Source organism: Camarhynchus parvulus, chromosome 1, assembly GCF_901933205.1.
Source record: "Camarhynchus parvulus chromosome 1, STF_HiC, whole genome shotgun sequence".
NCBI lineage: Eukaryota > Metazoa > Chordata > Aves > Passeriformes > Thraupidae > Camarhynchus > Camarhynchus parvulus.
In genome coordinates this window covers 20,303,792-20,329,805 of record NC_044571.1, presented here as the reverse complement: position 1 = coordinate 20,329,805, position 26,014 = coordinate 20,303,792, and the positions used below count along the sequence as shown (strand labels likewise).

Below are 26,014 nucleotides of genomic sequence, written 5' to 3'. Positions count from 1 at the left end.
ACATTGAAATGAGTAAGGATATTTTTAAAATTATTCTGCTACAGTTAGTTTTGAACACTGTAATCTCAATCACTGTAAAATAGTTTCAGGAGGCAGATAAATGCAGGTTTTCTGTTTGCTGTGTGCAAAGTTTTATGTTGTGTCCTGGTGGTTGAATGGTGTGATTACTGCACCATTGGGCTAGCTAGAATGTAGCTGTAGTAGTATTTCCATCATTTTAAGTCTTTACCACTGGATTGTTCTGGTTTGTTTTATTTTGAGGTGGGCAAGCACTTCCAAGTTCAAAGACAGGCATACTTTAGTTCAGACAAAGTTACTGTGTTATACAGGTGTTATCTGATGAAGGGCATTTATGAGTCCTAATGGTCTCTCCATTCAGCAGTATTTGTAAGTATAGTCCAAATCTGGCATCAGAAAACCTTAATTGGTATTACAATATACAAGTGGAAGTACAACAAAGAATATAATGCTACAGATTCTGTTGAGCTTAAGTCAGTCCCTAAATTAATGCATGTATTTAATGTTTGCAAAGTTGTCATCATTGTAGGTATTAGAAGTGCCTCAACAAATATGTGAGGAAGGCGTTGTATCTATATCCCATATGTAATTGAAATTACTTTATTAGTAGCTTTTCAGTATATGAATTTTGTGACAGCTTGTAGAGGAAAACATTATCCTAGGGGTTAAGTAAAGATTAAAATGAATATTTGGGTAATAAACATGATTAGACTGAGCATAAAGGCTTTTTATATTTATATTATTTATTCTTCCTAGTTTTTTATATACCTTGCTGTTCTAGAGCAGTGTTGGTTTAGAGTCTTTCTGTATAATATGGAACCGAGTACTTTCAGTGTCCCTGTCAACACTGACATGGTTGTTCTGGTTTTCTATTGCCTACTGATCTATTAAGACTTTGTCTAGCAAGGGCTGTGATATTTTAAGCTGCTAGATAGTAATGGTGTTACTTATTAATTACTGTTTCTGGTCTAATTGCTTCAAAATTCTTCAGAGACATTTGTTTGTCTCTTCTTTTTGAGAGAGGAAGTAACTTGGATATGTCTGGACCAAGAGAATATCATAGTAGTTGGAAAGGTAAAATTGATAAGAGGAAATCTGTTATAAAGTGCTGTCTTGAATTTTGTTATTTTTTTTCAAAGACAAGCACTTTTGCTACATTGCCACCCAAAAGAAGTTAAAACATATAAAGCTTCTAGTAATTTCAGCAGTGGTGAACTCCAGCTTCACATTTGTGTTCTTTGCAGTATGGGAAAAAAACTGGCAGGACTGCATGCCATTATAATTAAATTGTTATACATAGAAACTAGAGGGGAGAAGCTTGTCTTACCTGTTTGGGGAGTATCTGTCAGCATATTTAAATGAAAATTTCTTTTGAAACTGTATGTTTGTAATTATCAGCACATTCCTAAGTAGCATAACTAGTTTTTGATCAACTGGCAAAGGTATCTTCAAAACATGTAATAGCATTCATTGCATTGTAAACTCTACACCTTTTTTATTTATTTGTGTTATTTTTATTTTTACAGGATTACAAAGCCCCTGACATTTGCTGACTGTGTTGGTGATGAGCTTCCTTTAGGATGGGAAACTGTTTACGATCAACAGATTGGAGTTTATTATATGGACCACATAAATCGTGAGTAGATATGTGATTGTTTTGAGGAATGCTAGCAAGCTGGTGTTTACTCTTGCCACTAACTTTGCTTCCTATACCATTTATACACCTCGTGCCACAGTGAGAAAATGTATGCAAATAATTTCTTGCAGAATGTGTTTCCTTATCTTTCACACGGGGGCAAAATTGTAAAGAATTCCATTTGTAAAGAATTTTACAACCTATGATTGAACTGTATTGTATCAAAATATTTTGGTTTGCTTGGTCATACTGTGAAGTATTAGTAATTTTGTCATTGCTTTTTGTCATATATCAGAAAGATTTTTGTGTTATATTCTTACATTTCCTATTTTTCCTGTCATCCATAGTTCACTCTTCTAGATTGAAAACCAAAATATATTCTGAGAGAAGTGTGCTGATTTTTAATCAGAAGCACTGTGAAATACAGTAATCTCATTCTTGGTTAAGCAATGTATATTTTATGTTTTAATGCAGTACAAAATGGTATCAAAAAGACAACAGATGTGCCTTTTGGAAACTAATTTTGAACACTTTCCCTTTTGGACTATCGCTGAGCTTTGTATCATCACTCTGGCACATTTGCCAGTTCTACTTTTAAAAAAATGTCTTATTTTTATAGCTTTGTACTGCTGCTGCTATTACTGTTGTGCTATCATTAAGCTTCTTATCACCATTGAGTGAATGCTTTCAGTATTGTGGGAATAGGCAGTTGGTGGGGACTAAGAAAATAAGAAAGTAGTTATGTGGGCTATCACAGCAATGGTAAATAGTATAATCTGAAAAACCAACCTCAATACTATCTACTTGAAGTCTAGTCAATTAAAAAATGAAAGTCTAATAATAATTTTGGGCTTCCAGCCATAATTGGAATTACTTGTGTATTGTGGTTTCACAATTACTTGCTTTAAAAAACCTAAACAACAGAATAATAAATATTCCCATGGTATCATTTGACCTATATATGTACTTATTTGTTGTGAAATTTAACAAAGATCATTAACTAAATGATAAACTTGAAACAGCTGTTAATACATTAATCACAAGGATAGATAGACAAGAAAATTCAAAGGCAATAAATACAGACTGTTAGGTAATTCATACAATAACTCTGTGTTTAAAAAAAGTATTAGTTTAAGGATTGCTGTCATGCTAACTTTAGTAATGTTGAAAATTAAGAAGTGAGGATTACATTGGAGTAGTGATGGAGTGCAGTTACACCAAAGGATGTGCACGAATGCATATATTTTTTAAAAAAATTACAGTATTGCCAACTCTTAATTTTTTTTTTTAATTTGCAGGTGGGTTTAAAGTCCCTGCAGAAAATGATTAGAATATGAATTCCTATTGCAATGTCTTAAAAAAGCTACTGATAGGCCTCTGTGACAGGAATAACAATCACCATCACATGCAAAAACAGAGCTTCCTTTTGCTTTTTGGATTTTGTTATTAGCAGCTTTACTACAGACTGCAAGTTTGAACTTACAGAAGGGATATTAATCATTGTAGGCATGTCAGATCTGGCTTACGTTTTTTTCTGTGCAATTTAGAGCAAAAATTGTAGAAGAGAGTCTTTGCAAAGAGCATTTGAGTTCCCAAATGATCAGGGGGGTAGACAGAAAGACAAGATGAATATTAATGAGTCTGGAAAAGTAAAGCTAATCATATTAGGTATGAAATAAAGTTAATGTACGAACAGAGGAATAGAAGCTTCGTGCAGACAGTGCTGAACTGAGTAAAAGGAATCATTCAACAATTAACAAGGTTGCAAAATTTGTCTCTTTCATGATAGCTAATTACTTGCAGCCCACAGATATTATCCTAAATGGTAATTCAGCCGTCACAGTGAAAGTTTGTCACCCTTAGGCTAATACAGTGCTTTCATATACCAGCAAGATTTATAGTAAGAGGGAAGACAGAGTTGATATTATAGCTGGATAATTATTATTCAGAAATTAGTTGGACACTTGATGCAATTTTTAAACTGTGGACAACAAAGGTGCCAATCAAGACTGCATAAATTTCTTTTGTAGAAGTGAGAACTAATCATGTGCATCATGAGGTAGTTTCAGACAAGTGGAGGAGATGGTCTTGGAGCCGAAGAAATGTTTTTCTGAAATGAGTATGTCTAAACCACTTGGAATGGCAGATTCAGGAAAAAACATTTGAATTGTCTTTTGTGGCTGACTGGGTTAAATGCTTTATGCAGCATTGGAGTTCTGTGTTAATCGACAAAACAGTTAGAAGTGCCTCAGTGTCAAGAAGTGCTGTGAGAAAATGCTAGGGATAATTCAAAGAGAGTCTTTCTACACTTACACTTACCAGGGACCTCTCATGTTTTGTGTAGTCTCTCAAGCTTTTTGCCCTTGCACCTTTGAAAAGAAGACAGCAATACTTCTGCTTTTTTTCTAAGTCTTTTGCTATGTTTGTTTACCCAGGAAGCAAGAAAAAGATTTCTAGGCAATAGTTTTCTATTTAAACTGGAAAAAAACCCAAGGAACAGAAGAATCTTCTGTAAATCTCAATGGTGCTTCCAACCCTGATCTCCATCTTGTTCTGTAAATTCAGTACTTTGTTGACACCCTTACTAAGCTGCTCTTGGCTGTTATCCAGCCATTGCTTAAAAACCTCGGCAGTTGCCAGCCACAGAATTCCTTTCCCTCCTCCTCAGAGTCTTGGGAGCCTTTGAAGTCTCCTCTAAGCAGTTGGGCATTCCCCAGTGAGGGAATAATATATTCTCTGCGTTTGTCTGGGGTTGTTCTTGAGTTACTATAGTGGGGTTTTTTTAATTGGTTGTAAAGAAATGAAGGAAGTTAATTTTATCATACAATGTAGCTTTAGTCTTGTTATGTGGCAAACTTGTTTAGAAATCCAGGGCAAAGTTTCATAAACCAGAAAAAAGCAGAGCTTCCTATGCACTAAAGAAGTTTTCTACCTCTGATGAATGCTGCTAGCTTTTTCGAAGGCTTCTGAAATAATTCTGTGAGAGATGCAGTGCCCTGAAGTGTAGGATCTCAGAAGTTTAATGGGTAATAGAACGTAACACTTTAGCCTGGGTTGTTTTTTGAGATTAGGACTAATAATTTACCATTCGAAGACAAAAACTGAATCCCAGTAAGCCTGTCTGTTTTATAACTATTTACTGATTTCTCATTGTTTCCATGGGGATTTAGCAATTTTAGGAATATTAGAATTTGCACAGATTTCAGAGGAACTTATGGACAGATGAATTAGCAGTGGAAATTGAAATGCCCTCAGTGAAGGGTGGGCAGCAGTCAGAACTCTTTTCTTCTGCTTGCCCTCCATGTAGAGAAGGATTTATGGCAGCTCAATGAGCCAAAGCACATCCTGTCCTTGCCAGAGGAGATACTTTCAGGACACTGGAGTCAGAAGGGAATCAAAGGGGTCCCTGGGAAGTGGGGAGAAATTGCAGAACTGTAGGCACCATCTTTATAATGCTTCAATGTGAGGAGTTGCAGGAGAGAAAGGTACAACTGTTAAGAGAAAAGGTTATTTAGGAACCTAATCTGCAAATCTGTTGGAAGCACTGCTCTTTGATGAGCCTTCTGTTTTTGTTTATATACTTTTCAGATGGCTCTCAAATGGTAGAGCTGCTAGCATGACCTTGACACCATTAGAGTTCTTAATCTGTTGTGCCTAATCTTCTACAGTTTTGTATTTTATCACTGGCACCAATATACTGAATTATGTACTCAGGATTAATGCAAAACATAACTGGCTTTCATCTCTTGTAAGAAACCAAGTTTGGAAAAATTGCTAGGCGCTTAGCTCCTGACTGTGCTGCAGGTTTTGCCACTACTTTGAACACAGACATTGTGTCTGCAGGTAGAGCTTCAATCATTAGAAATTAACATTACATTTAAACACAAGGCTTTACATCAACATTGTTATGTAAAACATATTATTTGACTCACAAAACCCCCCAAAATGAACCAATAATTTTTAGGATTGTAATGTGTGTCATCCTCAAATGGCTTTGCAATTGCAAAGAGATTATTTTGCAGTAATAACCTTGAAAATCAATAGATATGGGAAAGATTTTTTTTTTGTGGAAGCTTGTTTTTGGTTTGTGTTTAAGTATAAACTGGTCCAAATCCTGGCAAGGGAAAACATCAGAATGCTATTTCTTAAGACAAAAAAAAACCAACCCAAAAAACTATGCAGGGGTAGCCTCTGTCCTTTTAAGATGTTAAGCTTGTGAAGTTGTATGCAGTATCATAAGTTAGTTCCAGCTATTTATAGACTTATGGGTTAAGCATCGAGATACCTTTAATTTTTCCTTGTGGTTCTGGGTTTTTACGTAATTCTTGGAATTTTCAAGTTGGCTATGAGGGAAGGTTAGAGCCAAATTACTGTTTTCTTTGGGTTTGCACTGGTTTGTAAAGAAAAGAATAACACTTAAATGCCTTTTATATTTGAAAAGGCTTTCCTGTTCTTTCACTCTGCATCCTTCCTTCTTCTGTCCTGGCTGGAGTGATTTTGGGGACTCTAGTGTCAGGTGTGCTGGTTGAGAATGGACATTAACAAAAATAACTTGGACTTAGTGGCACAAAGTGTCATATTATTTTATTTTAATGCTTTTTCTTTTCTCTCCTTAGAGCTCACACAAATTGAGGATCCAAGGGAACAATGGAGAAGGGAGCAAGAACGCATGCTGAAGGAATATTTAATAGTTGCCCAGGAGGCACTCAATGCCAAGAAAGAGATTTACCAAATAAAGCAGCAGCGTTTTGAGCTAGCCCAAGAAGAATATCAACAATTGCACAAAATGTGTGAGGATGACAGCCGTTCCTATGCCAGCTGTGAGTTTACTATCTTTTCTTGATACTACCACCTGCCCTCACAAGGTGTGGTGTAAGAAATAGTGTGGAGTATTTCCATCACCTGATTCTTCTCTGAATGAAGGTCCTTTGACTCTGCAATTCAATGTCTTCCAATTCCTGTTACGTCTATTACAACAGAGATTTAATAGGGATAAATGTTAACATTAAAAAGAGATGTAACTTTAAACAGGTGTATATCCCAGCTGGTATTTCTGCATGTCTTGGAGCCAGGTGTAGTGATGCTTCCTGCAAGGCAGCAAGGGCTGAATGTTGCTGGATGAGCTGCCTACCTGCACTCCTAAAGTCAAAGATTATTTTCTACTCAACGTAGGAGGGAGCCATCAGCTTAGGGGAAACCATCTGTGGATCCATAGTCTGCTTAGCAAATTTACAAAGAGTTAGGAACAAGCTGTTGTGTTCAAGAGTACCTCTGACCATGAGCTAGAAGACAATATTTCATTAGTTCACCTCATTCTTGAGTGCCAGCCTGTGATACTGATGTTGGTGATGGAGAGCTTTAATTTCCTGCCCTTTTCATTCTTCAGAATCAAGTCTCTGGTAGCTTGGAGTAGATAATACACTTTTTCTGAATTCTGAAGATGTTGCCCTGTTGTCATGGCTGTTGGTTGGTGCAGGTGTCTTTGTCAAAGAGTCAACCAGACTAATTCTAAGAAGTGGTTATACCCAACAGCTATATGGAAATTAGTGGAGTTTTAGTGGTTTTTGGTTGTTTTTTTTTTTAACTTGGAGTTTTTCAGTGGCTGTACAGTCATTGTTTTAACTGCAGGTTTGCTGTTAAATGCCAATGATTTGATAAGAACGGGAAGCTCTGCTTTAGCCTTTTCTGAAAATGTTCAAGAAATCTGACTGTGGAAGGGGGTTTACAGCAGGTATCTGGATAGAAGTGTTTAGCTAATGATTCAGTTGTATTTATTAATCCAAGGGAAATCATACATGTGCCAAAATCCTGAATAAAAGATGTTTTCCAGAGCTGAGGTGTCCCAGATGGTTTGGACCAAGTACTCTGTTACTGTTGAACTGCGATTCTCATCTTTTTGTTTAGTTTATATATATGCATTCTGTCATTCAGTTTCAGTAACATAACTGAAGAGTTGTGACTAGTCTTATTTCCTCCTCTCATGTTCAAGTTTCTGAAGAAGTAGCGAAATATTTTCCTATTAAGAAAGAATTTTTTAAAAAAGAAACTATTGTGTAAAGTGTGTTTAACAAGTATTTAAAGACTTGGAATAAAGTAAAAGATAGTGTCATCAGTATTTTTTGAGATTATAAAATCTAAATCACCATTTATTGCAAAACCTTTCTAGGACCTTGGGCTTTTTGTTTTGTTTTGGTTTTTTTTTTTTTTAAATTTGCAATAGTTCTGTGGGATATTTTGTTTAATTACTTCAGGTGAATATACAGACAGAAAGTTTTGTTGAAGATGAAAACATCCTCGAAAAAGATAACCTTTTTAATATTTTTGAAGCTCTTAGATAAATAAGTTATTTGAAACAGCAACAAAATATGACTGAAAATTACAAAATTTGGGATTATCTGTAATGAAAGCAAATGCTATGTCAATTTACTGATGTTTCTCAATCTTCTGATAGTTCAGGGTTTTGTAGGTATTTCTGGAGTTAATAATGAAAATCTGTAAGAGAAATATAAAACCATTTGCTTGTTTTGAGGTGGGAAAATATTTTAATTTTCTACAGATGCGTTAATATATTTTATATTGGTTTAAGGTCATATGCATCGGTTTTGAGAAAATGGGATGGGTTGATTACTCAGATGATTTAAAATTTTTTTTTAAATATCCTTTTCGGGATTAATCATGCTGTCAACTCAAGATTCCCAAAAGCTCCTTCTCCACTTGTTTTTATTAATTTGACTCCTCCACTCCACTGTGAGATGGTTGTCTCTTCTTTTATTGTACAGAAATATCAGGTTTCTAATGTGAGTGCAATTACATTACCAAAGTTGGATGCTTATATAACCAATATCTTTGCCTCCACCACCATTTGTTTCAAGTTGTTACATTTAAACTAAAACTTCACAAACTGTTTTTCTCCACTTTGCTTGCGGGTGCTGCCATTGACTCGGTGTCGTGTGCTTATGAGTGGGAGGTGAGCTCAGCGGTTGTGGGTTGGCAGGGAGGTGCCCATGCAGCAGTTTTGTGACTCAGTTGTGATTAGCACTGTTTCCAAAAAAAAAATCCATAGAAAATCCTGGATTTAGAGAATTAGACCAGGCATGACTACTCATTTGGGCAAGTTCCTGCATGCTCAACATGACCTTGGCATTGCAGTATTCTTTAAAGAGTCAAAAGGCCCAGTGCAGCCCCAGACACGGATATGGGTTTCAGTACAGCAGCCTTCAGCTCTGCAAGAGGATGGAAGGTCTGACAGCACAACCCCATCCATCCACATACCAGGCATTTTTCAGTGGGCCAGAGCTGCCTTGAATGGCTCGCTCCATAAATCATGGTTGCTCTTGCCCCATCTATCCTCTAGAACCTTTAGTTCATCTGTGCAGGCTTTAGCTTGTAATGCCACGGCTTGAAATAGTTGCCTGACTGTAGACACCCTGTGTTAAGAGCTCACTTGCCAGGGTTGGTTTGGTTTTCAGTTCCCTACACTGTTGCTTTAGAAGGCAGCTTCTCTCCCTAGCTGATCTAATTTTGTTCTGGCAATAATTTTTTTTTAACTTTAGTCCCTATCATAGTGTTAATTCAGTGTACCTAGGAAGTAACAAGTAATTATTAATATTACACAAATTGCTTGTTTCAGTAGATGCCATCATCCTATCAGAGGAGTGAGTTGCTTTTAGGAAATATGCAGTGCTGCTATATGCAATTTTTGGTGGTGTTCAGGATGAAAAGAAAGTCTCAGGTGGGCCAAATGGAAATCTTCAGTTGTACTTCAGCACAGAGGATAATTTTAGAACCTAGTGACTTATAAGAAAAAGAATTAATGAAATGGTTTATCAAATAGTGCCACATCTTAACAATTGTATTAAAGAAGGGGGAAAAAAAAGTAAAATACTGTTTTCCATCTGTTTAGCATTCTCTGGATTTTCAGCTAATACCAAGTATGACCCATATCAGATTAAAGCAGAAATAGCCAGCCGTCGTGACAGAGTGAGTAATCTTTTTTCATTTTGTAAAAATATGAATTAGGCGTGGGGAAGGGAGGGAGGAAGGGTCTCTTTTACTTTACACTGAACGTTGCATGCATTTCTAGAAATACTGTATTGAAAAGTGCTTTTTTGTTCTTACCATTGCTCTGTTAAAACAGCTCTATATTAACTGCATTTCGGTGACTTGAGAGGTAATGCTTTTTCCATGGTAAAAATGCAGACATTTTTGTCACAAATGTCAGAGGCAAGCTCAGCCAGGCTTTCAGAAATTGCTTTCTCTCTACAAACTGCCACAAGTAGTAAATTCTCTGTGGCCAGATTCTTTCAGTTCAAACCCATTTACCCATTTTCATTGAGATTCTGCTGGACTGCAGGTTTAACCACTTTTTTGGAAATCTCTTCACAATTCAGTAGACCTATTGGTCAAATAGAATTTTTCAGCTGGTTGGCCAGAACTCTTTTATGAGGAGAGGGAAATTCAAGTATTCTGACAATAATAGGCAGTTCTGTAACAAAAATGTTCCTTATTTATGTATTTAAAAAAAAAACTAAAGTGATGGTTTTGATAAATAAGTATTTTAAAAAACACTTATCCTTGCAGTAGTGTTCCGTTTTTGTTGTAGTAACCACTTTTCACATGAATGCCTCTGAAAATAAATCCCGTTCACCACCCTTCAAAGGCATTTATTCTATCTGTGTATATTTATTACATGCTGACTAGTGTTTGCTTGTTTTACATACTCTAAATGTCAGTGTATCCTAAACAAGAAAACAAGCCTTATTTATTTAAGTAATAGATGAAGAAAATAAACAAGATTTTCACTTATGACTATCTTGTCTCTTTCTCCTTAAACAAAATGACCTGGGATACATAGGATATTCTGTTCAAATGACTGTGTGTGTAGTCATTGAGTTGTTTCAGGAAATAGAATGAAATAAGCACTATGAACTTTTTGTGTACAGGATGCATTTTCTCATTTTACTTCTGGTGAGTGTTAAAGGAGCTGGTGAGTGTATAGAGCTTAGGGGCTCGTGCTATGAATTTTGATGAGAGGGAGAGAGCTGTGCAGGATGGTGGGACTCTGACAGTCCTGGTTTGCATCCTGGTACTGATGCAAAGCCCCATGCTCTTGGAATAGAGCTGAATAAAAATTAATTTTTTTATTCTCTTTTTTTTAAAATCTGTTTTATAATGATTTTGTCATTTACTGATGTACATGTGAAAATCAAGAGTGCTGTGGGTAAATTCTAGCAAATATCCTGAGTTTGGTAGCTTCAGAAGAGAGAGCTTTTTTCGTTCCATCCCTGCCCCTCTTTGGGCTCACAGTTCAGTCTTAGCCTCACTACCACATACTGAAACACCCTGATTCCCCTCATTTGTCTGCTGTCCCTTGCATTCTCCTCTCCCTGTTGCCTTCAGTTATCTGTCAGCTTTGGAGGGCAAGAAGCTCTTTCTCTGCAGATCATGCTTGGCTCTTCCATGGTCTGCACAACCTACTCAGGTAACTGTTTCCATAAAACCACAAGAACACATTTTTGGAGACGTCTTTGCTGTGTCACTTTTGATTTATGCTCATTAAGTTGGATCAAGATAATTGACCAGAGGGTTGAGAGGGCAGGATAATATGAAAATAACTGTGACAAGCCAGGCTGCCATTTCTGGGAGAGAGACCAGTTCTGCTGGCAGTAATTTTGTTTTCCTGGATTGAAAAATTAACAGCAATGAATGTTTCATCTTTTTTAAAGTTGACTAAAGAATTTAAGACAGTTGAGAGGTGTCTTTGCTACAAAGGGAGAAGAAAATTTATATGGGTTGAAACTTGCTAGCTGTTAGCATGCACTATTGGAGAAAGAAACCTTATAGAATAGGTGAGGAAATTGATACTTTGAAAGTGGAATGTTTTGACTGCTTTTTGATTGGGCCTTATATTTAAGAAAGTCTTTTGTTATTTTAATGCACAATTTTAATGCAAAAAAAGAGAAGAGAAATTATCACTTCCTGTTCTTTAAAGTAGCTTAAGATTTTATGTTTAAAACCCAATTATTTTTATTGTGGAAGTTACTGTTACTTATTTTTACTTTTAATTATTTTGTATATTCAGCTTTCTAGGCTGAAGCGAGAATTGGCACAGATGAAGCAGGAGCTGCAATATAAAGAAAAAGGAGTGGAAACTCTGCAAGAGTAAGTTAAGAGTTCATGGAAGGATCTTTTTTTGGGATTTGGGTTTATTTTTTAATTACCTTTGAATGAATTTCATAGAAAAGTGTTGTCAAAAATAAAACGTTAAAGGCTTTGCTTCAGACTTTCTGCTGTGATAGTGATGGAGGGTGAGAACAATATGAAAGGATAGAAGAAAAGTTAAACAGAATTGGTTGGAGTTGTGATTTTGTAGGTTCACATGCAAGAATAGCTTTATAGGCCATGCTCTTTAACTTTTCCTCAAGATATCACCAAACTGGAATTAGATTTTAAAAAATATTTCCCAGATACTTTCTGGAGATACCTACTGCCTGGAGCACAGCCCAAAGCACCATGCTGTTGAGTGGTTTCCCCCGGGCAGTACCAAGGCTTTCTGGCTGGGCACAGAGCTTTTCCTAGAGGGAATTCTGTACACCACAACGCTGCTTCTCCCTGTTACCTGATGGTCAGGCCATCTCATTCTGCACTGTATGGCTGATTTGTGCTTGTACTGTAAATCTGGTGTTCTGTGAGACCTTGGGTTGTGTTGCATGTGTGCAGAATGTCTGCATGTAAAAGTGAATCCTTGTCTCCTCCCAGTAAGGAAAGGAAGCTCAGGGCAATTTGCCACTGCTTCCAGGGCAATTAGGCAGCCCTGCTGTTTACTGTGTGCACAGTGGTGTCAAAGGTTGTGAAATGTTGTGGTGACCCTCTCCCTGCCGCTCTTCCTGCAGGCCATCTGATGGGAAGGGAGCTGCGTGGCTGCCATCTGTGTGTGCTTAGTCACCTGCACACATAGCTCATACACGGGATGCCCAGTGGGATAGGGAGAGAGGTTGCCAGGCCATGAAAAAGGTGGCAGGTAAACACAGGTTGTTGTGGCTTCCAGATTCCTTCAGCAAGGCCAGTGGCTAGACCAAGAGCTTGAACAGCACTTGGATATGTGGCTGTGCATTTAGAAACCTTGGCCTTTTTTTCCAGCATGCATGTGAACAAACTGCCTAATGCAGGAGCTTCCTGAAAATGTTGTACCTGTTGCATGTCTAATAGATTTTGCAACATAAGTGCAGCAGCTGCAGAAACATTTTGAAGCTTTGGATTTATTGTGTTGGTGCTACAAAGTATGGGCTTTCACTTCAGGAGCTCTGATGAAATTTCAGGGATCTTGGAGCAGTTTAGGGTACTTACTTTCCAATTTTGATTGGTACTACGATAACAAAACAAATTAAGGGAAGATTCTCAGATTTAACTTTTAAAAAAGGAGGAGTAACCCATGCACTTAATAGTTTTGGTGTGTCTGATTTGGTTTTTTAATAACAAAATTTTCTGTTTTTTTAAAACAAGGCTCTTTTGCTTTATAGTGCATTTAGAAAGTTTCGTAGGAGAAAACTTGTTCAACCAAAATACCAAAAATCTTAATTGGCAGATACAATGTAATAATTTATTAATAAATGTATTTTTATTGAGGCATTTAGAGGTAGTTGAGGGAATAGATAATGTATGATATTGACTGAAAATTAGTAAAATAAAGCACTCAAAGTATTTGCAGTTTCAATATACTAAGTAATATTTTAAATATAGTCAACATATTGGTATGGTGGTGTAGTTATGTAAACAGTAACAGAACAAAACCATTTTGTCTTATGATTCTTAATCATATTTTCTTAGAGTAAGAATTGCTATTCCATTTCTTCTTTTTAAATTTGGTTTCCTTTTCTTGGTTATTGGGTTATTTTAAGGGTATAGGGTCAATTATTTTATAAAAAGACTAACCACTTGACTAGGATGATGAAAGTATTTGAAGACCATTTGAAACTCAAGATTGTTTTAATTAGTGTAATTAATTTAAGATAGTCCAGTAAAGTAGTGCAACTTTTTGAAAAATAAAGTCTGCAAATGATTAAGAATACAAATGTTATTCTTGGATTATAGCCCAAGTCAAGTTGCCCATGTTCCAGGATGGGGTTATAGGAGAGATATCAAGAGAGGAATTATTTTAAATCATATCTGATTAGTCAGTGGTCACTCCAGGCATGTATTTCAGAAGTTCAGGCATGACAACTCAGGGCTTCAGTGCTGCTCATTGCTGCTGTTGCTGTGGTTGCCCTCTGTCCCATTGATGCCCTGGATGGCACTTGTTGTGCTTGCTGGAGCTGGGGAGAATCTTTTGCCTGTGAGTTACCTGGAGCTGTGCTCTGCTCTCTGCAGTGACTTCTTCACTTGTGAAAGAGACTTGTGGTTTTGTTTTTGTTTCATGCTTTTAAGTGGTTTTTTTTATTTCCTCTTCTGGTGAGATACATGTGGTTTTTTGGGAGTATTTTGCTTCTAGGAGGAAGTGAGCCAATTTGGAGAGTACTTAAACTAACAGCTGAAGAGAGGAGCTTCTCTCACCTCCTTGTGTAGTCAGTAGACAAATTAGCCTGAAAGCCTAACTGTGCTCTAGCCTGTCCCTGTGCAATCTGTCCTCTACCTCCTGTATTTGTTGGGAGAGAAGGGTCACTCAAGTCAAGTACCAAGGCTGAAGTAGTTTAGTTTTTCCATATCCTCAAAGTAAGTATATTGTCTGAAAAGAATTTAATTGCTCCTTCTTTAAAACAAAAATGCTGAGTTTTTTTATTCTGTTCCCCCCTACCCTGCTTCCCTTTCCCCTTTAAAGTTTATTGCATTTCAGACATTTCCCACTTCTGTTACATTTTCTGAAGTTTTGGTCTGCGTCATTCTTTTTCCTGCTTGTGCTAAGTCAAATCTTCAAGTAACTGCCAAACTGCAAATGGCATGCATCCTGTTCAGGTTTTTTAAAGGCATGTACATCGCTTTTTTTCAAGTGTAAGCCAAGAACAACATTAGGAGCCATCAAACTTGGGGCTTTACATCTGGCTGAATGTTTGCTTTGAGACTGTTACCAAAATGGCATTATGTGCAGATATTGGAGCTTGCTGCCAGGTGACTCTGTGCAGCCTTGCTTGGTATAGCTCTCAGAGAAGAGACAGCTTTTATGGAGAGGGTGGTTGGGTTGCTCAGTATTTCCATCATTTTATGTTGCTGTCTGATTCAAATGCCTTTGTTAAATGCAAATCTCTTACATTGACATTTTCCATGTACAGTGTCTGCCTTGGACTGTGTTTTGTTTTCTGTTCTTTTTAATTTTAGTAAAATGGCTTAACCATCTTTGAGGAGAATGAAAAGAAAACAAAACCACAAAATTACTATAGAAATGGGGTTTTATGAGTGGAGACATGATTGACAGGAATTTTGATACTTCTACAACCTCAGTACTGTCAGGATTCCAATATTCATAGAGCTGCAGCTTTATATCAGGACTGTACTTTCTACAGTTTCATCTAAATTTGGTAATGTTGTGTGTGATAAACCTTTGGACATGGGTTTGTGTTTGCCCAGTGGAGACTTTGTAGAGCTCATTGTTTAAAGCCTGTGAAGATCCTCACCCTGCAGGATGGTGCACCTTGGCCTCCACCACCTTTGCCCCAAGGTGCATCTGATCCTGTCACAGTCCAAACTTACAGGGTTAAATGTGGGCCTTTTCTGGAGCAAATTAATTCCTCTGGCCTGGCTCAGGGACTGAGAAGGAGGAGCAGTTCCTTCTCCCCTGTGTTTTCAGTGACCCTACTGCTCCCCGGCAGGAATTCTGGAGGAAGAAGGCATTTAGCAACAAAGGAAATGAAAACTTGGCCAGTTGGCCAGGAGAGCAGAGTGAATGCTGTGAAAAGTTGGGAGTGACAAGGAATTAGGACTGGCTAAACAATTTGTAGCTACAGACTAATTTAGAGGTTAGGCGATCTGACAAAAACTTTAAAATTAGATTTTTGCTGAAGTACAGGCCTGTGCTTTGGTGGAGGAAAATGGAATCTGCCCCATAGGACTGAAACAATGACCAAACATTAATAGTCTGTGTATCCTAGAAACATCTTTGTATCTTTACAGTCTTGCATGTTAGTTGAATATTCTTGCTATGCATACAAAGGTCTGATCTATATTTTTAGCATGCTATTTTCCATTAATAAAATGGAAGACTCCTGTTAACTCTATGGCTTTCAGAAATAGATCTTTATGAAAAAAAGGAAAAGAATTATTAGACAATAAATAACAGGTAATTTTGTAAGCTACTTTAGTCAGTTTGGGTTGCCAGCAATACTGATTTAAGCCTAAATATTTTTGGCAGTAGGAACTTCTCCAATTCTTTCCTTAAACAAATATCAGTTCATACGCTGGGCTCCAAAGTGGCGTCCAGGAACATGAATATGTGGATAACTGGACAGAAATCTGGTTGAAATTAAATAATTTCCTTTTCCTGAAATGCCACCTTAGTCCTGGCAAACAGTATAACGAGCAGTTGTGTAGAAGGCATTTTCATGTCTAATATTTGAATATAGTTCTTAACATTACAGTTACCTTCATATAAAAATGTGTTATCTTTTTAACATGACTTTTAGTGAATTAGATTAGTTGTTTTATCCTGGTTTTATCTGCTCCGGATTTTAACTAAAAATTAGTGAAGACTCAACATTTTGAAAACAAACAAACAAACAAACCCCCAGCTTTAATACACATGACATTTAAGTCTTTTCTTGTTCTTGAACCACTATTCATAAAAGATTATATGTTTTCTTATGCAACTTGGGGAAATTTCTGTTCAAATAAAAATATTGAGATTCAGACTTATTTTGTGTTGTCTCCAAAAAGAGTAACTGTCAGGAAAAAAACCAAACAAATTAAAACTGTAGAAATCAACCTGTTTTTTCCTAAATATTGTGAGCTACGCAATAAAACCACAGAATTTTCATTTGCTCATTTTGATTTTTCATTTTAAAGTTTTAATTTTAAAACAAGTAATCAGGTGTAAGGGGAATTGCACTGCTTGTGTTTTAACTGGCAGAACATGCTGAGAGACACTTGTTGACACTTAATTTAATATGATAGCTATCTTGAAACTTGTTAGTTAGTTTCAATATTTGACATAGAGTTTGGGTATTCTTCTTCTATATGTATAGCATACCCTCTCCTACTGCATCTTTTTGTAGATTGATGTCCTTTGTCATGAACAATGTGTGTTTTTATCTTTAATTCTGTTAACCTGATGTACCTTTTCCTGAAGCTATTTGTTCTTAGCATTGGCCTAAAGATCTTTAAACTTACCACATTTTCTCTATACACATTCTATTCATGATAGATTATCAGGAAAATTTAGTTTTCCATATTTTAACAGGAACTTCACATGATTTGCAATAGTTACTGTAAATACAACCTGTTAAAACTCCATAGCCATTTGTTGTAAATCCGAGACCAAATAGTTCTTCTGATAAGTTCACTATAGTCTCTTGTCTTATTCTTTATCTATAAATCAAAGCAAATTATCAAGATGATACACTGGGCTAGTCTTCTGCATCCTGATATGTTGTCCTTTACTATTGTGAAATGTTGGAAAAAAGGTTTAAAACTCAGCCAGTGGATGTTCCACTTGAGTGATTTTAATATGTCAAGATGGAAACATTAGTATTACTGGAGTCCTATAACTTGTGCTCTTGCTTCTTGCTTAAAGGTGTAAAATCTTCTGGGGTGTTCCCATATAATGTTTTTCAGTGCAGAATGATAATGTCTTATAGATATCTTATGGAAAAGATAGTCGAAGAGGCCTATAATGGCAGGATAGCATTTGCAATAAAATTATAGGCATTAAAGTTTTCTTCCTGAGAAAATTTAAATGCCTTTGTTAGAAACTTCTAAAGCAGGATCAAGTAGAAGCCCTGGAAAAGATACTGCAATATGTGATGCTACATGAAAAATACAACAGCCAGACAGGTCAACCTTTTGAGTTATAACCATCTAGGTTAGCTTTAGGTTCATTTTACTTTTGGTGTATGAAATCACCCACACACATTACTCATAAGTAAGCTCTGCATAAGGATATTAAACCCAGGAAATTTGTTGCTTCTGTGGAACCTGGGTAGATAATTGCTTTGCTTTGTCTTTAGAGTGGTCTTGGCATTGAGTGCTGTGTTAATTCCAAGTAGAGTATCATTTTATTCCTGGAAATGAAGTGGTACATGAATAAACAAGAGGTCTTAAAAAGTCCCTGTGCTTTCTAATTATGTGAAAATTTCTAAATTTGTCTTAATATTTTCAACAGGATTGATCGTAAGATGTCAAATGCTCATACAAATTACAGACTGGATGAAGCACAAGCTATCATGAGTGAACTTCGAACCATAAAGAAAGCTATATGCACAGGTGAAAAAGAAAGGCAAGACCTTATGCAGGTAAAAAATATGCTGCTAAACAGTAGTAATCTACCTCTGTTTTCTTGCTTGGGATTGCACTGGGTTTACAAAGTTTAAATAAGAAAGTAGGATGGCCTAAACTGATTTTTCCGTTTGATAATTACCAATAGCAAGCAGTTGGAAAAAGGTAAGTAGTCATTGTCTATACTGTGAGCACAGGACTTCATATGCATTTCATATTTTTGTCTTAAGTTTCATTTAGCGCAATGTTTCATTGCATATAGCTTTTTATTGCTGCTATGTTGATAGTTGCTACGTAGTGATTACATGGTATTAAGAAAAAGCCTTTGTGATTTGTGGTAGTTTTTAATTTTATTTTATGTCTCTTTGTATTACCTATAATGAAGTAGGATTGAGAGTCCACGTGCTAAAATGTTTATCCTTGTGTCAACCATGTTTTTCCCTTTATATGTATTTCCCCACACTGGATATGTGTCACTGTCACACTTTTTGCCCCAAACTCTCAAGTTTGTGAGTATATCAAGGCTCTTGTTAGTTTCAAAATGTTCTCGCAAAACCTTCAAATAGTATGAATAAATACAATGTATATGCAAGCATGAAATTGATGAATTAGAGCATGAGGATTGAGAGGATATACAAACCTGAGTAGTGGAACTTCTGAATGGATTCTGTGCCCTGCCTCGAGCTCCCAGTTGTGTGTGTGTTATTAATGTGATAGGAGCTTGATCAAAGAACAATGATCCTCTGCCACCAAGGGATTTCACTACAGACCTGCCTGAATATGCTGCATATACAGAGAGGTGATAAGGACAGCTCTCTTCACCCGGTCTTGAAGCACTTGTTTGGAAGAAGGCATCTTTGTTACCTAAAATTGTGGAACCATACTAAATTACCATGGCCATGCAAGCATTTTCTTTCAGTTTTCACTGCAGTAGTGTCTTTCAGTTTTTTTTTTCTTTTAGTTGTTAAACGATATGGGAAATTTATAATCTACATATTATGAATTTCCATAGTTATGCAATTATTAAGTCCCCAGTGCGTTACGCAAAGATCATCTGATGGACCACAGATCCCTTGTTCAAGTAGACAGAACACTGAAGTCACTATGAAAAGTTTCTGCCTTGGCAACTTTTAGCATACTTGTTATTTTGGGCTGGCCAAGTTTTAAAGTGATTCTCAGTGTTCCATGTGCCTAGCTAGCAAGAAGTGATTAGAAAGACAGTTCTTCATGGATGCAGTAACACACATTTTAGGAAACTAACTGGTAATATAAGGACTTATGTGTGAGATCTTGGAGCAGTTTAACTACTGGCCTTGTTTTTACTTCCCCAGTAGATTTTTTTTACCTCTTTTCCTTACATTTTCAGTCCTTGATGGCAGTAAATCCAGCTGTAAACATTGAGATGCTTTGAAAATCATATTTGGTAAACCAACTTTAAATGTGCTTGCAGTTTCTTTAAAAATAGTGTTGTGGGAGTTAGAACTCTAGGATCAAGGATTGGCCAGTGCTGGCAGGACCAGAATGTAGAGGTCGCACAAAACAAAAGCAAAAATGAAAGTGTTTCGTCCTTCTTCATGGCTGTGTGTGATATACACGAAATATGAGTCTAGGAAGTATCTTTTTTTGATTAATTACAATCTTTTCTGATGGAATCCAATATTAAAACATTAGAGTATATGCAGTCCAGGAGAATGTAGAAAACAGTTTTTCCACACAAGTGTAGCATGCAAAACATTTCTTCATGTTTTGTTACAATGGCTATACAGAATTAAATGCCTCATTTACAAGGTCTGTAGTTGTAAAAATGGTGTATTTTTGCCACCTTACTGTGCTCTGCAAAAATATACAGCTCTCTTTTTAAATTTTGACCAAAAAAACCCTACTTTTGGTGTCACCAAAGTAATCTGTGCTATGCTTTTTAGTAACTATTTGAATATTATTGTCATAGATTTAGTTTGCTTTGTCAAATAAGTACAAGTATATTTTAAATGTCTTCCTAATAAGTTCAGAATTCAATTTTTATTTTCCTATTAATATTGGAGTTGTATTGTCCTTGAAAACACTACATTTTAAAGCTATTGTTGTTCAGAAAAACTTTCTTAGGAAATCTTTTCTATTTTGAAATTTGTTAATAGATGATTTAGAAGTACAGTGTAAAAAATATGGGATTTTATTTCAGAGAAGGGAAACAGACCGTTTCTTACTACTTTTTAATTTAGATCTGGCCAGTGTAAGCAACAGAACTAAACATAGTAGAAGTGACTCAGTCTTGTGTAGGTGCTTGGAAAATTGTAGCTGTTGTAGAAGTATGATAATTGGTTTAGTTGTGAGGGTGGTCAGATTTAAATTGGATGCTGTGATTACAAATAAAGCAAAATATGCAGTGCTACTGCTCAAAAAAAGTGGGCAGACTTCTTATATAAGGTTGAATAATAAAAGATGTATGGTTAGGTTCCTGAAAGCAGCATGTTTATTTCTCCTCTCCCATCTCTTTCTTAATTTTGTTTCTGTTCAGTATGTGTATGCTTTTAAAATGTTGTCCTTGGAGAGCAATTGGCTTTGGTTTTTGTAGGGTTTTTATTTCTTCTTTTTTCTTTTCACTTTGTTACCAGATAAATTGGCTAAGTAGGTTAGATAGGAAGTGCACTGAAATTGTGCAGAGTGCTCCCAAATCAGATGGCAACAGATAATGGTGAAATGACAGTGCTCATTTCTCTCTCTTTTTGGATAAGTCTGGGCTGGTGTGCCTAGAACTTCATGTTAACAGGAGGCTTATTGGGCAGTTTCCGTGGGATTGCCATAAACAATCCTTAAACTCCAGATGAAAGATGGATTCCTCTGTGTAGCTGGGGAGGAAATTACTCCTACTGTTTATAATAACAATTATAAATTGTTTCTATCTAAAAATGTGCTAACTCTGGTTGTAATTTTCCATGTTAGGGTTGCTGGTGCCTGTTTTCACTCATCCAACTAGAAGGACTTAATGCATTTATGCTTGCTCTAGGGCATTGTCATCTGTGAATGCAGATGTAAGTTAAAGTGATGCTGCTTGGTTATTGCCACCTGTCAAATGCTTCCTCATTTTTAAGTAGGGGCCAGGATTCAGCAACTGTGCCTGGATAGGAAACCTGGCCAGCAGCCAAGTAGCCCTTCATTATCTGCCAGGGAGAATGCTAGAGGGCATCAGGAGCATACCAGGAGTTCATAAAGTAGTTGAAATAAAGGCAAAAGTTTAGATTTAAGTTCTGGCATCAGCATCTGTGGTATTGCACATAACGTGTGTTAGCCAAAGGTGGCATATGGGATATAACTTATTAGGAGAAACTTCAGGCTTTCTGAATCCTGAGTTTTTGTTGATGCAACTGGCCATGCTTTACTGGGAAGAGGCTGTGATCTGAATTTATTATTTCCATGTTACAAACCCACTGGGGATCCCTCTTGATCCTCCATACAGCAGGAGTCTTGACAGGATCGGATGATTTCCAGTGAGTTTTGAAGAAGAGAGTTAGACAGGAGTCTACAGTTTTCATAAAGTAAAAGTTGTGAGGTTTTTCCCACATTGTGGAGCAGTTGCTTTCTTAAGGATAAAGGGACACCAGCTAGGGATCTCTTGGCAGTGTAACTTGAAATTGAATTTGCAGTTTCAGGCTGAGAAGAAAATAAGTTTTTTATCTTTCATACTAAAATGGCTCATTTCACTTGGGAGGTGGCAGAAGAATTGGCTTTTTTGGTGGACCCAAGACAAGTTAAGCTTCTGGAGGCAAGTGATGGTAGCCTTCTCCTACTGCCAGCATGTCTGGCATTGCTCAGTGCTGTCCTCTCTCCTTGCCAATGCTGCTTGTGAAATCCCAGCCCCTCTCAGACCTGTAGAGAGCAGGCAGAGATTGAAGAGGGAGCGGCACAAGCTGTCCCATGCGTGGCATGAACCATGTGCCATTTCCATACGTGGCATGTACCACGTGCCATTCCCTAATAGGAGGGAAACAGAGTGTGTGATTTAAAGGGCTGTCAGGGAGGAGCACAGGGCCCCACTCTTGTGGCTGGGGAGCCCACTTGTTCATTCATCCTGTACCAGGCTGTATGTTTTCCCTCTTTTTCATTTGTGGTGGAGGCTGGCCTGAGGGAGGGGCTGGTATATGAGAGCAAAGGGAATGGACCATGTATGATGGAAATGGAGGCCATCAGAAAAAGCTGCTTTTCTGGCTAGTTTCAGGCCTGCTACAGTTCCATAATCCTGGATGCTTCCTAGGCTCTGAAACCAGATGCCTTCAGCATGGCCTTGCTCTCCTTGTCAGTAGGAAACAGTTGCTATTACACAGGTTCATTTCTGGACTCTACTAATTGAATTTGATGTAAGAAAAAGCAGCATTGCTGTGTTACTCTTTTTAAATTACACTTTGAAGACTGAGAAATCTTCTGATAATTGGATATGGATGGTAACCTCAGATTGTTGCAAATCACTGGTAGTCAGAGCCACTGAAATTCTGAGCACCAGCCTTTTCCTCATGCAATGTCCTTGATGCTGCAATTCAGATACTAGAGTAAGCAGTTTTAGTAAGTTTATGTGCATTTTTTGAACCAAATTTTTTGGTTGTGTTATGATTAATAAATTACTACAGATCTTAAAATTTCTGATAATTTTTCCCCCACGTTTTTAGATTGTCCTTTTTCCTGTGAAGAATCAGTGAGAGGACAGACAGAATGTTTTTCATTTTTGTGTGATGTGTAATGCTTAGGATCTCTGTCATAAATGACAGCTGGTGATTTTGTTACTAATACTACATTATCTATAATTTTTGAATAAGAGAGAATGCACAATGAGAAAGTAAAAGTGATACTAAAAATTTTGTTCTTTTAAAGGTGTTTTAAGAGCCTGTCAACCAAGCTTATATTGTCAAAAAATTTAATTTTGTTATTTTGTGTGATTCTGTCATATTCCCCTTTCCCCTCAAAGACTGATGTTTCTGCTTTGCTCTGACAGTTTGTGTCATTGTCTAGACATTTCAGCGATGTCCCTTGCTTAACCCAAAATGTAAAATATCTCTTAACTATGTGAACCCTGGCTAAGAAAGCACAGGGATGATATCAGCTGCCGTAAAAGTGCAATCAATACAAGGTATTCATCAAGTTGGATGAGATAACAGAAGTGACCAAGGAATGTAACTTGTGCAGAAGATGGCAAAAGGGCAGGTGAATCACATTTGTCTTCCCTATCAGCTAATGTGAAGTTGACATCTGCTAGATTTAAAGAGCTGCAAGCCATACAGAAGATAAAACATTCACAGATCTAAAACAAATAATATAAAGTCTGCTTACTGTTACGTGCATCTTTTAAGAGAAGAGGTTTATTTCAAAGCAAACACAACAATGGTAACACAACAATGAATTTTACTTTCTGTAAATAGCTCCGTATAGGCAGGCTACCAATCTTTTTAAACAATTAATTTTTTTTCTTTTATTAAAAAGTATTATAAGAACAATTTTTTCTAATATTTTTAAATATGTCTTCTCCTTTAGAGCCTGGCCAAATTAACAGATGGATTCAGGAATAGCTGTTGTATTACAGATTCCCTGCAGGATCTCCAGCACAATTCTAGTTCACTCAGTGACTCCTGTTTACCTCAACAACACTGTGATGCTTGTTCTCAGACTGACATCACTGGAGAGGTATGTGAGTGTTCCTATGTGAAACATTTGCTGTACAAAATTAGCTGCTTTTGAACTACAGTGATACAGTGTTACTTACACTTTTAATTGAAGAGGTGTTGGCTGAAGCAGAAGGAAAAATCCAAAGCATTACTGCAGCTGAGGGAGTTGCATTTGCTTGTTGTTTCCACTGTGTGCAAGCTATGGGCTTGGGGGTTCTGCTGCTGGAGCGTGGCAGGAGGATGCAGGGGCATGCTCGTGGGCAGTGACAGGTAAAGCCAGCTCCTGGACTCAGCCAGCCCAGCAGAACCCATACTGCATTACCACTTTGGTGACTGCAGGTTCATCTTGCAGCTCTTGCTTAGGTGACGGTGGACCTCTTCTCTTCATATTCCCAGCTCTGAATTACTGATACTTGTAATAAGGCAGGAAGGAAGAAAATCCTTTAGCCAGCTTGAAATTGCAGTAGAGACATAGTTTGAAATTGCAGTAGAGACATGATTTTGCATGAGGTGTTTGCATTGGGGTAGTAGTAATAGCTGTGTATTTTTTAAATTTTATTTTTTATATCTTGTTTTTATCATGCTCATATTCATTGTTCATATGTGTTGAAGATGTGTAGTAGATGTCTGCTCCTTTTCTCTGTCTAAGGCAAAGAAAGTATTTTTTATTCTCAAAGTATTTTTCTTAATCAACAAAACTTAGGATGTAGTCTGTTATACCTTTGTGCTCAAATATGCCTTTAAATATGATATTTGGGGAGAACATGCTGGCATTCCTTGGAAATCGTTCTATCTGAATGAAATTGTGTACTCTAAATAATAATAAGTAAAAATTCAGCTTGCACTAATACTATGGCAACCCAGTTGCTAGTCAGTAATAAAATGTATGCCTCTGTGGATGACTGACACCAAAGCAAGAAGGCAACTTGTTTGTAGTTTGTTTGTACGGTAGTTTAGATGTTACTTTACATTTACTTAGAAATCATCTCATTGTTGGCTTTGCCATCCCGTTTCTCATCTGTTGTAATCCTCCTTCATTGCTGGTTAGTTGTCAGATTGGATGTCTCCAGAAGGTCCCTACAGAAGAAGAAATCTTGTTTTTGAGAAAACTGAGCTAGTGCTCGGCTGTCTTTCAGGGTGTTATGCAGATGGTGCCTTCGGGGTGTAATTTTCAGATGAGCCATGGATGGGATTATTGAATTTTGAAACAAGTTACCAAAAGGAACACAGGAGCATTTTCTCATTTGCAGTACCCAATCCAAGACAAGTACACTGTGGAAATTATGTTTATCAGGTATAGGCTTTTTGTAAAGGAAACAAAAACACATAATTACCCGAATCTTTTCACGGAACTATTGTTAGTGCCGTGTGAGTAGAAAAGAGGTGGAGTTTTTATCCATGGGATGATGGAGACAGAAAAAGCAGCAGCTAGAGGAGAACTCTGGAGGTGCAGCAATGCTCTTGTGTAGGAGCTTAGGTTTTAACTATTAGACCATACACAAACTTCTGAGGAGGGAAGTGCTAATGCCCTAAATTAGAAACACTATGCAGTAGGAGTTGCAACATAAATGCACGTTCTACAACTGCTTCAAGGATCAGGTGGGTTTTTTGTGCTAATGTTTAAAATGCACTAATGTTGTAGGTGCTGGGTAACACATCACAGTACAGGGAGTGTAATCTGAATTGCTTCTAATAAATGTATTCATAAAATAGCCATATAAAACAGCAGAATATTTCAATTAAAACACTCTTTTTCTTGTAGGCTTGGATAAAGTTTAAGTGCTTTGACCATTTATCAATGATTCAATTCATTTATCAATTACTCAATTTGCTAACGCTTGATTTCCAGGTTAATAATTTATTGAAAGGGCTTGTTTATCTTCTCTGCTTTTAGCAAGAAATTAGTTTTCCATTTGTAAGGCATAAAATTGATTTTTTATTATGTTACTACTTAAAGCTTAGAGGTTTCTTTAGTGAATCCAGTAAGGAAGACTAATATATCCCTTTCATTATTGTGATGAATGTGTTTTTAACTTGTTTCTTTCTTTCTTTTTCTTCCTCTCTGTGCTATTCAACTCTGCAAGTTTGGCTTTGATGACAAAACAAGACTTGTAGACAAAGTAAGGCTGAACTGGCAATATGAAGAGGCCAAGAAAAGGTAATTAAAGATAAATCTATTGGGTTTTTTATTTACTTTTGTGATTAAAGTTTTCAAAGTAGAACTGGACGCAGCCTCCTAGCTGAAATGTCTTTGGGAAGACTAATTTGCTCTCTATTGAGTAGTTCATAGATAATG

General features: G+C 36.9%; 1 protein-coding gene across 4 annotated transcripts in view; it reads left to right on the top strand.

Moving 5' to 3' along the window:
* WWC3 (WWC family member 3) overlaps window positions 1-26,014 on the top strand; it is a 98,811-nt gene that overhangs the window by 35,146 nt on the left and 37,651 nt on the right. For 3 of the 4 annotated variants that reach the window (XM_030961838.1, XM_030961829.1, XM_030961820.1), the window contains exons 2-8: window positions 1,545-1,654; window positions 6,271-6,474; window positions 9,558-9,634; window positions 11,736-11,815; window positions 17,958-18,087; window positions 23,588-23,737; window positions 25,803-25,876. In XM_030961838.1, coding sequence (XP_030817698.1) covers window positions 1,639-1,654; window positions 6,271-6,474; window positions 9,558-9,634; window positions 11,736-11,815; window positions 17,958-18,087; window positions 23,588-23,737; window positions 25,803-25,876 — 731 coding nt within the window. In that variant the 5' untranslated portion in view covers window positions 1,545-1,638. Of the gene's footprint in view, window positions 1-62; window positions 1,461-1,544; window positions 1,655-6,270; window positions 6,475-9,557; window positions 9,635-11,735; window positions 11,816-17,957; window positions 18,088-23,587; window positions 23,738-25,802; window positions 25,877-26,014 lie in introns of those variants that run through there. The other variant, XM_030961811.1, reaches the window with a different exon arrangement.